General features: G+C 37.3%; 1 protein-coding gene across 8 annotated transcripts in view; it reads right to left on the bottom strand.

The window, feature by feature from the left end:
* Positions 1 to 755: 755 nt before the first annotated feature.
* Positions 756 to 12,004, bottom strand: part of NBEA (neurobeachin) — a 506,232-nt gene continuing 494,983 nt past the window's right edge. For all 8 annotated transcript variants that reach the window (XM_061457520.1, XM_061457513.1, XM_061457519.1 and 5 more), the window contains 4 exons: positions 8,823 to 8,924; positions 5,119 to 5,315; positions 4,295 to 4,446; positions 756 to 2,539 (listed from right to left, as the gene is read on the bottom strand). In XM_061457520.1, coding sequence (XP_061313504.1) covers positions 2,449 to 2,539; positions 4,295 to 4,446; positions 5,119 to 5,315; positions 8,823 to 8,924 — 542 coding nt within the window. In that variant the 3' untranslated portion in view covers positions 756 to 2,448. The remainder of the gene's footprint in view (positions 2,540 to 4,294; positions 4,447 to 5,118; positions 5,316 to 8,822; positions 8,925 to 12,004) is intronic.

The following is a 12,004-nucleotide window of genomic DNA, read 5'->3' on the forward strand; positions in this document are numbered from 1 at the left end:
ATCTACTTCAAAAGCTTTTATAAATAGATATCTGCTAAAATGTATACTGTATTCTAATAAAGGGTCTCAAATATTGGCTTTAGTCCATTTTGATAATTGTTTAAAGAACAATCTTTCTAAGTGGAAAGGCAATGAGTGGGGCAACAAATTGAAGTGTTGGTTGTTATCCCGGTTTTTAGTCAATCTGAGGTTTTCTAATCATAACGAATGCATTTTGCTTACCACTACTACCTTAAATTAGACGTGACATTTACATATCTATCTCCACTTACTTGCTTTAACATTTTTAGGGACCTCAGCATTCCCAGAAAACAATTTATCTCACCTGTTTTATTCTGCTATGCAGGGAGTGTGGATATCTAACTTTCAATGCCCCAAGTTAATTTTTTATTAGACATTGAGAGATACCCAAAATGGCTTTCATCAGACCTTTGCTTTCTGAGAGGTCTATTATACAAGGTTATTGCTTGCTCACAAGGATCCACAATATCCCTTAAAGGCTTTGATTCTTCACTTCTGCTGATCAAAGTATTTTTAGTAGCTTCTCTTCATGTACTGACAATCAAACTTGTTGCAAAACACACTCTGTAGCCTCTGTTTTATTTCCTGAGACCCCAGGAAATACAACCACCCAGGCATGCATAATTCTTGGCATATACATATAATATAAGAGAGGATTTCTTAAAACAATTGTTTGCTTCTAATGGCAACGTCAATGTTCTGACAAAAATTTCATTGAAATGAGAAACAATTACTGAATTCTTTGCATATTTTATTTTTCTTTTTGATTTCCAATTCACACACATCTGGCATATTTTACATCTTTGCAATAAAACATGGTTACAATAGCTTAAGGAATTTATATATCCAAAATATTTCACCATGATCTTAAGATGAAATGAACTTGTCTTCCAGATGTTCAATAGTCTCCCGATTCTAAGCTACAAACTCAAGATATTGCTTACAGACGGGTGATGAATAACTTAAATCATTACACTGATCCCCATGATTTCAGAATCTGATAAATACAAACAACAATGAAGAAGGAAATTCAGTGCTAAACTTACTAATACAAGGTGGATAACAAATAAGTAATCACATCAATAAATAATGATATGTTTTGGTGCAAAGTGCCAATACAAAGAATCCATTATCTTTTTAAATAAATGACTGCAAGTGAGTGTAAATTCTGAGAAAATTACATTCCTGTTACATGCCTCATAGCCCTACCGACACAATATGTACATCTATGACAATACAGTCACCAAATATACAAAGAAGAAACATGAATTAAAGTGTATGTACCCCTGGGTGTGTAATTTGATCAGTACAATGTGCAGAAAATTATTTCAATAGTTATCATTATGGTATTGTAGAACATGAAGTGCCTTAGTCTGAGTAGCTTCAGGTGAGATTTTCAGAAGCACTGAAAAGAATAACCTCAGTCACCTTTACAATCAAGCTAAGGCTGTCAAAACAAACCAAGCTGCTCAGAGCAAAAATAAGGGAAAAAAATCACGGGGGCTCTCTTGCCCAAGATTTGTTACTAATCCAGAAGTATAGTACTTTGCCTGTATTGGGAGTCATCAAGTATTGCAAAACATTAAACTGAACTTCCCTCTTTGCTCCCTGTCTAGTCTTTGAATTTTAAAGGGAGGAATTTAATTTCTATTGTGTAAAGTATAAATTTGGTAAATGATGGCTTTTTATCCAAATGATTCATGAGCAGAACTCCACTTAAGAGGGGTAAAGTTTAGATTCGAAAAGTAAAAAAAACAAAAAAAAACAACTGTTGGTGGAAATGTCAAATTACTGTTTGCGCCCAAATTCAACCCTTTAACACAAGCTGTACCCTTAGGAGATCTCCAGTTCCATTTGTGTGAATGCACCTGTTCCTTCAAGACATCAGGTTTAAAGTACATGCAAGTTGTAACTCCACAATAAAATTAAGAAACAGTTTTGTTCTTTATACAAGGTTTTACTTTTACAAAAGTATCCCTTTAAAGTTAAGATGTGCATCTGATGTACAAAGTATCAAACGTATTTTTTTATCTCAGCTTGAAAAGAGGCTGGAGATGGGATGCATGTTAGGTTCAAAGCCTAAACATTGAAATAACTGGAATCAAGGTTCCCCAGAATTTTCAAAAGTCTCTTGTGGCGCATCCTACTACCTTTTCTCAATAAACAAAGATATATGAAATAATTACCAAAACATCTCCTAATTCATATAATTTACATGATACAAGCTTGCTTTTCAGCAGCTGGTGTTCAGTTGTGAAAAAACACACAAAGTAAAATGGTTGCTGACTACAATGTACAGCTATTGCTGGGTGTAATGGAATGTACAACGGAGATCAATGCAGACGTGTTTTTCCACCAGAGACTACCCCTTTCATTGCAGCACTTGTGCTCTCAGCTTTACCTGGGCTTTCAGTTCTTCATTCCGCCTCAGTATCTGTTCTGATGTTCATAATGCCACCGGTTAAAATCTATATTAAAAGCTACGATGCTGCCAGAAGCCATGCCAGTAATCAGAGTTCTGAAAAAGATGGAAACAATGGTCCTGTTAATACTTTTTTACCTTCTCAAGCAATGGCTTAGCATAAACAGCAAAAAAGCTAGAAGAACAAGGCGAAAAGTTGCAACACTGTTTGAAGATTAAGTTCATGGGTGGGATTGAGTTTGCAGTGGAGACACTACATTTGGATGTTGACATATATGCCAAATTTCTACATTCCCAGTATGGTCAAGGGAGATCACAGAATGGTTGGGGTTGGAAGGGATGGCTGAAGATCATCTAGTCCAACCCCCAGCTAAAGCAGGTTCACCTAGAGCAGGTTATACAGGATCACATCCAGGTCAGTTTTGAGTATCTCCAGAGAACAAGACTCCACAACCTCCTGGCAGCCTGTTCCAGAGCTCTGTCACCCTCACAAAGTAAAAATTTTTACTCATATTGAGATGGGACTCCCTGTGTTTCAGCTTGTGTCCATTGCCCTTTATCCTGTGGCTGGGTACCACTGAAAAGAGACTGGCCTCATCCTCTTGACACCCACCCTTAAGATATTTGTATGCATTGAAAAGATACCCTCTCAGTCCTCTCTTCTCCAAGCTAAACAGGCCCAGCTCTCTCAGCTTTTCTTCATAAAAGAGTTGCTCCAGTCCCCTAATCATCTTCATAGCCACCTGCTGACCCTCTTCAGTAGTTCCTTGTCTTTCTCAAACTGGGGAGCCTAGAGCTGGGCACAGTAGTCTAGATGTGGTATCACCAGAGCGGGGTAGAAGAAGACAATCTCCCTCCACCTGCTGGCCACACTCTTCCTAATGCACCCCAAGATACCATTGGCCTTCTTGGCCACAAGGGCACACTGCTGCTGGCTCATGGCTAACTTTGTCCACCAGGACCCCCAGGCCCTTTTTTGCAGAACTGCCTTGCAGCAAGTCATTTACTCGTACATGAGTAAATTAGGTACATATTTTATTTATAGGTGATTTCGTTGCTTTACAAAATGGGCACATAGCACAGGAATGCTGAAACATGTAAGAAAAATAAACTGAAATGAATGCTGTATGATGTTTCTAATATGCTGTGAATTCTCTGCATGTCATTTGTATATAAGTAAGAAATACAAGATTGATGCATGATGCAAACAGCAAATCCACTCACAACCCTGCATAAATGCAACATATAGACTTACATTATAATCAGATTACATTAAAAGACTGAGGGACCAGTTTCATATATCTTTTATATTTACAGTTTGCATTTTAGTGACATAGTAGTGACATAAAAAATCTAGGCTGCATCCTCCTTGCTCAAGAAGGTCAAAGGAAAGGACTACATTCACTCCTGGTGGACAGATCCACTGATAATATTGTATACTTATAGTCTAGATGCAACCCAGTGAAATTCTCAAGCTCTGCATAGCTGAAAATCAAAAATGCACCACAGACTTATATAATTGATTAAGGCATTGGTTAATAGGCACTTTTGCACTCTAATCCAGTCTGACTATTCCTGTGTTCTTAAGTTAATGTAATTTCACTCATATTTTGCTAGCTGAGTTCCTGGCTTACTGACTTCAATGATATAAGACCTCGTCTTAATGTTAAGTGTTTATGCTATGAAACTCAGGGAAAAAATGCAGTCAGAAAAATCAAGAAGATAATAACTAGGGCAATGGTTTTGGACCTGTTAATGACTGCATACCATAAATTTATACCTTAAAGTTTATGGAGATGTATAATTTGTAAAATTTTACCATGTACATACAAATATTTACAACAAACTCACCTCTGATCATGAGAGAGGTCCATAGCTCTTATGCCAGCATCACAGCCAGGGTAAATATAGAGCTGCTTGAAGTCGCAGGCCTGCCATACTTCCACTACACCGTTGTCTCCCCCTGTCACCAAGTTCTGCCCATCACTACTCAGGAGGATGGCCTTCAGGAAAAAGAGGCAAACCCAATCACACAGTTAACTTTTATGGAAACAGGTCAATATTACAAAAAATTAATCAACTTATAAGCATCTAGTTTGCTGTGCCCACTTTAAATTTGAAGAAAAAGGCTCCCACTCCTCTTTCTCCCCAACCAGAAAGTGAAACAACTGCGTCATTATAAACCAAAAGGTCTTTAACTGAATCTGCCAAGACTTGAGTTCCGCATATAACATTTCAATGTTTGTGCTACAATACTCAGTGCCATCACTAACACCTAAAGCAGAACAGTGATCTGCATTCCTAATGCTACTGCAAGTGCCAGTGACATAGCAGAGCCCTGGAGGCACAAATTCATGTCTTGGCTAATAAATGAAGAATGGACACTTTTCAAAGCATTTTGTTTCAAAGATGTATTTCCCACTGAAATTTAATTGCAAACAAAAATTCCAGGAATCATGTGGGACCATGAACAATTTATTCTTATTTACTCTGGAAAAGTTCAAGTGCATTTTTGCATTTGGAGATGGAAATGAAAGGATCTGTGTTTGAACAGGACAACAGGAGGTGGTAATTCTGCATATGTGATTTCCTTTAAATCACATGGCACATAAATTCAATTTATTTTGAGAAATAAAGGTGAGACACAACAAATGCTTATTTGCATTAAGATTTACCCTGGTTGAATCATTGATCTCCATCTGAGCTAAGAGTTTGCCATTAATGCTGAAATTGCTGAACCGTCCTCGTTCATAGTAGATGATGCAGTGACCTTCACTAGATACTGAAATTAAGCGAGGATACAAGCAGTTTTCTGTTCCTTCCAGAGCTCTCAGCAAATCTCCAGTAATTGTGTGTACCAGACAAGGACCTTCTGTATATGAAGACATAGCATACATTTCCTGCTTATACGAACTGTATATGCTGTGCACAAAGGCAATGCATAATACGCATTTATATCACATTAGATGCAATATAACATATTAGATGCAATGTTTGCTGAAAGAATTTAAAATAGGCAACAGATAAGGAAATGCACAAGCTAGCATATTAAGAAAATAGATACAACATTCCTAAAAGGTGTAATTTATTATTTACTCAAACTGGTAGAAGTTTTCATTAATCTATCTTCTAAAATATTCTTTCCCTTTCCAGGCATTTAGAAGCCTCCATCTTACTGTTTTCCTCCAACACGAACTCTCTTTAGTCTGCCCATTCACATTAAACAGATGGGGCCCTACCAGTGACTAGTAGGAGCAAATCCCAGAGGGCATATAATTGTATCACTGCATATTTCTCCTATAGCCAATGGCAGTTCCTGTAGGTCCTCTCCCCCAGTGATACACTATATGCATAGATTTCAGTCCTGAATTGTTTTAACAATGGGAGTCATCTGACAGCCAAGAGTTAGTATGATATTTGGACTATCACAGTATCACAGTATGTTAGAGATTGGAAGGGACCTCGAAAGATCATCTAGTCCAATCCCCCTGCCGGAGCAGGAACACCTAGATAATGTTACACAGGAATGCGTCCAGGCGGGTTTTGAATGTCTCCAGGGAAGGAGACTCCACAACCTCCCTGGGCAGCCTGTTCCAGTGTTCCGTCACCCTCACTGAGAAGAAGTTTCTTCTCAAGTTTAAGTGGAACCTCTTGTGTTCCAGTTTGTACCCTATAAGAGCTATAAGACTATAAGAGCTTTTAGGAGATCACACTATAAGTGCACTACTCCAAAGAGATTTTCATGTGAGATTTTAACGTCTTTTTATTACTTCTGATGAGAGAAAAAAAAAAACTGTGACAATTAAAATATACATTTTAAGATGCAAAACTAGGCTATTTCCATTTCAAGATCTATGAAAAAGCTCTTTTGAAAGTGAGATCTGTATTCCTACTAAGAAAAAAGAGTCTCTTCTGTGATAAATGTAAAGAGTCGTGGTAAACACTACATGTTTGTTTTTACAAATCATAAGACACTCCTGGACAGCACAGTAATCTCTTCCTTATACAACTGGCTCATGACCCTGAAAGTAAATTCATAGTGGTAGACTCAGCCACCTCACGTTAAGCCTTTCTAACTTCTCTGAAATTCACACAGCAGCTGGGTTTGCCCAAGTAGAATGAATCACAGCATCAGTGGATTCGTGTGTAAGCCCTTCTGGTTCAGGTTTTTATCTGTGTTTGCATAAAGGCTGATGCAGAGAGACCTCAAGTCTGTCTGGGCCCATGGGATATGACTGCAATGGAATTAATTTATTTTCTCAAAAAGCTGAGTTTCAGCTTTGAAAATAGTGAAGTGCTAAAATGTTACAAGTGATGCTTCGGCCATTAGGATAATTACCATGTTAGATTTTTCAAAAGAAAAATGTAATACCTGCATAGCTAAGTGGTCATGGGCACGAAAAGGCATAAAGAAAATACGATTTACTATGCTCTGTGAAGACATACTGACTGACTGCTCTTTTTTGGGGTTATTGGATAAGAACGTGCAAGCATCAACCTGATGCACAGGAGTTTTCTCAGAGGAGTCTTATATGTGTGGTTTCTCTGCCTCTGCAGATTCTGAAGCATGTTATCACAGTGTGCAGCAAGCTTCAGTGAGACAGCCTCCCATGAGGGAGCACAGCAGCACTGAGGAAGGACAGCAAAGCAACCAGCAATGCTACAAAATGCAATCTGAGAAACTGGAAAGGGACTGGAAAGGGCAGAAACTGAAGCCTCAAAGCAGGCATCTGCTGGAAACCAGCAATAAAAAAGGGATTTTCACTCTGTGTTTATATATGCACTAGAGTTTGAAGATGAAGAACATGAGTAACTCAAAGGACAGGCAGGGCCTCCATTTCACTTGATCAATCACAAACATATTATGGATTTGATGTAATTTGGTCCTCCAGCAGCCTTTACCTCTAAAATTACATAAATTACCAAAACATTACACACTTAATGAAGCAGAAGATAACAGAATACAGATTCCAGCAGTAAGAGTATATAAAGGTGCCTTAAGAGATGAGAGATAGCAGTACTTCAAGAAAAAAAAACTTTAGGTTCAGTATCACTGTACATTTTTTTCATTAATTACTTGACTTTGCCTATGACTGTTATGTAGTATGTCATTACAAAAGTTAATGACCCATTAGGATTTCTTGTTAAAAATGCCTTTACTCAATATTTTCACACTCAGCTTTGAAAATAAACGTTGAGCTCTGAGGCAGTATAAAAGATGATAACCCAGGAGCTCAGCCTGTGAGCAAAACCAGGCAGAAGAAGCATCACATCCATCTTAGCCTTAGAAGCAGAAAACTATTCAAAAAGGAGTACAAAGATATCCATGGGAATGAATAAAACTGGCATCACTGTAGACAGAGAAAGCAAGTAGCTGGATGTGGATGTACGAGTGGAGTGGAAATGAGATAGGAAGATATATAATGAAGAAGAACCTTAAGGGAGGACAAAAGTAATGTAAAGAAAGGAAATGTAAAGAAGGGAGAAGAGATAATGTAGCACAAAAGAAAGGAAGAGAGAAGGGAGAGGCAAACAGGAAGGGAAAAAAAAAAGACATGAAGTTTGCCAAATTAAGAAAAAAAGCTGAGAGAGGGCAGTGGGAGAAGAAAAGTGCACACGGAATTAAGCAGAAAAGAAGAAAGTGGGCACAAGGAAAATAGAACAAATGAAGGAGAAACAGAATAACGAAAGATAAGCAAGCACTCATTGAGGCAGGTGCTTCATTTATGATGATTAACTGCTATACAGAAGAATGCTGCAGTTATGGAAAGGCGTTTTGAACATTTGTATTAGCAGTTGTTGGATATGCTGGACTCCATTGATAGGTATCAGGGGAAAAGTATGAATAGACAGTAAGAAAGTTTAACAGAACCTGCAGATTTCTTACTATTTTGAATCCACCACAAAAAGCCCTACTGGATGAAGTGCTGTCCACAGATCAAAACCCAAGCAAATTAACCCTGTTTCCCTTGTCAAGGAGACTGAGGTCAGTCCTACAAACTGCCATTCTATTAAGATCAGGGCAGGAATTTGGAGCTGGCGTTTCCCTACATATAGGTCTCTATCAAAAGGCTTTTTTTTTCCAAATCAATGGATGTCATTATGAATTCTTATATAAATTTATATTGACTACTTTTCCAGATCTGAGGGGAATAGTAGCACAGGCTGATAGTTGGAAGGAACTTAATTTGTGTCCAAACCTGGTAAGTCTGGACAGTAAGCAATAACATTCAAAGTTGCTGTAGATTCCCCCAGAAATACAACACACCTTAGCAGAGGAGACTTTGAATAAAGTATATGTGGCTTGAGGGAATACTAAGAAGTACCACAAAAAAGGCTCTAAAAATTTTAAGACTTAAATCATAAAAACATTTCTGACCTTTAGCACCACTGATAACAAGTCCCAGCTCTGCACAGACCGACACGCAGACAACTTCATGGTCATGACCAGTTAGAACAGCACGAGGAGCTGGATAATCACCTGTTAAAAAACAAAACAAAACAAACCAAGAAACACACAAGAAAAAAACAAAAATAGGAAACAACAGAGGAATGACAAACCAGACCTGTTTTATCCACAAAAGACCTTTGCCGTAATTTTCCTTAAGTCAGTAAGTACCAGGGAGCTACGGTGGGCTTAAATATCTCATACTTAGGTTTCTGAACAAAATACATTCAGATAACATAAAGTTTCATAAGCACAGCTTCCCAATACATTAAGAGAAATGTTCTGGTTTAGAAATTACATACGTATAATACCCAAATAATAACAATACATAGCTGGTTTATGGCCTAAAAATAATGTGTAAATGCATATTTCAGATAAAGAGCACAAAGTGTGGTGGTATTAAAAGAAGCTGTAGTGTACAGCTCTGCTGTCAAATATATGTCTTCAGACTTCTGCTAGGAATCTAAAGAGTAGGATGAGTTAAGGACGTGTATTAAGAATCATAATGTGTTTCATGAAACTGGGGGTGGGAAAAGAAGAGAGGAACAGCACTGTAGTAGAAAGATACTACTGCTGGATAAACATTATTGATTCAGAGAACACATTGAATGCTTACAGATTAAAATTATACCTAAAAGTGGTTATGGGTATATGTCATTTTACATGTATCACTATGGATACCTATGCCATTTTTATCACACTTAAGGTATTAAAAAGATAAACTACTCCCTAAATATTTATTTTTCATATTCAGGAGTGAAATGTATTTTACTTTGAGTTCAGGCAATTGGGCATTGATGGGGTATTTATATGACAAATAGCAACATTTCTGTTGTTTCTAATAATAACAGATGCTGACATCTTAAAAGTGGAATTCCTATATGCAGTTAAGGAATTGCTTAGTATTTGATATTGCTTTGCCAGTCAAAGTTAATCAGTAACAAAAAATTAGCAACTTGGTAGATATCAGAGATTTCATCTGGTTATGATGAAATATAGAAAACTGGGAAACCCCAAAGGACTGGAGCCCTGCCAGGGTAGTTCAAATACTTTAAAAAGATAAAAGAAATGACCTAGGGAACTACAGATGAATTACTGTAACATTAATCCTATGCAAAACAACAAAATGGTTAATCTACAGTTTTGTCAACAAAGAATTGGAAGCTGCAATGAGAGTCTTGTCAAGCAAGCTTCTTATCTGTTTTTGACAGGATGACAAGTAGAGTTGATAAAGATGTCTATGTTAAAACGGCTTCCATGTATTTTTTTTCAACGTATTTGTGTTAGTAGAACAATGTTTTGATGTAAACCCATTTGATATGAAATTGACTGTGGACAACAACATGGATAGCACAGAAGCTGGTTCAATGACAGATCTTAAAATTTTTTAACCACAGAAAAGTATCTATTATTAGCTGCATATTAGGATATTGGAAAGTAGGATGTCCAGTTAGCAGCTGGGAATTGATTCTTGATCAAATACTAACAAATAAGATAAATACAGTATAATATAAAATCCTTGCTGATAAGATATGGTTGCATATAAAACTGAAACAAAGATTCATAGGCAACTGTAAAATGAAGAGACAACATTCTTTGCACTGCCTAATTAAAGGTAGAAAAATGTGTTTTATTTTATTTATTTTGAATATGGCCAGGTGGAAGGTTGATGCTCCTGCCCAAGCACAAGCTCTGCTCACTGGAGAGTACATTCTCTTCAGGAAGACAGTGAGACAGAGAAGGATTTTTGGAGCTAGAAAGGAAAACTTCCTCCACATTAACTTTCAATGCAATATCCTAAAATAGCAAATAGATGTTGAGAACCATCCTGTCACCATAGACCAGAAAGAATAAAGTCGTGTACCCACATTTATAGAAATTAGTTTAAAGGAAGGTCACACAACTGATACAGATAATAAGACAGGAGACTGCACAGTGTTTAAAGTGTTTTCTTTCTTCACTACACAGAAAGCAAAGCAATGACTTGACCAGTGCAGCTGGGAGTCACAAGCGTAAAAGATGTCAAATAACACAGAAATTTATCTTGCAGCTACTGGCACAGTGAGGTCCAATGGGTGAATGGCTGCACACATTTCAACCCTGTGATAAAAATGCAGTTTCCTAACTGGAAAACCAGTTAAACATCAAAACAAACTAAAAAAGGAACTACCCTAGCTGTTAAGCAATATCGCATAGGTTTCTGAAAGACATGCATTAGGAAAGGAGGCTTGGATAGACTTCTGTGGTTCTATGAATTTAGTCTTTTTTATTGCAGACACTCGCATCACATAAATTTGTTAATAAATTCATGAAATGTCTACCTAGGTATACAACTTCGAAGGATGTTCTAGACCTTTCCTACTCTAAAGGAGAGAAATATTCTGATTTTCAGTATGAATTTAATTTCTGTCTAACTTGTATCTATTTCTTCGTGTGTCAGCATTGCCCTTTAGCATTAGGTCTTCCCCCTCCCTTGTGTTTTCCCCTTCTATTGTACTTACAGAACAAATCAGCCCTCTCCGTCTTTCTTTCTTCCTCTGTTAAACAAACCAAACTCCTTTGAAGTGGCAGGCTTGCCATTTTTTAGTCATTGCAGCAACACATTTCTCTGCCTGTCTTGCTCCAGTTCTGTCTTAAGTATTTCTTGCCAAACCATAACATCTCCCCTCATCAAAATTTTAATAAGAATTCCATGTATTTTACCATCTTTCTGAACCAGCTGAGAACTATCAACCATGGATTTAAAGGTTCCAGTTTTGGATGCAATAGTACAGGGTGGCTCAAGCTACCTGTTTTTATTGTTGCATAGCACAGACACGCTAACACTTTCCTATCATTTATGAAAATAGCTACCCCAGTAAATGCTAGTTTCCCAATCTTTATCTCAGCCTGCAAGAAAAAAATTATTCTGGTCTGGAAACTGAAGATGTGAACAGAAAACTGGGTTTTACGGCTGGGGAAACATTCTAGTTGGAAGAAACAGAAAATGCAACTCATCAAAGATAACCTATATTTTGAGATTTAGATTTTTATAACTTCTCCATCAGTGTTGATGTTCAGAATCCCATCTCCTTTTGATTTTTTTTTCTCCAAGTGTATAACAAAAGAGTGGG

Source organism: Pezoporus flaviventris, unplaced genomic scaffold, assembly GCF_033815535.1.
Source record: "Pezoporus flaviventris isolate CSIRO_AGI_PZ_B2104156 unplaced genomic scaffold, CSIRO_AGI_Pfla_v1 ptg000025l, whole genome shotgun sequence".
Classification (NCBI taxonomy): domain Eukaryota; kingdom Metazoa; phylum Chordata; class Aves; order Psittaciformes; family Psittacidae; genus Pezoporus; species Pezoporus flaviventris.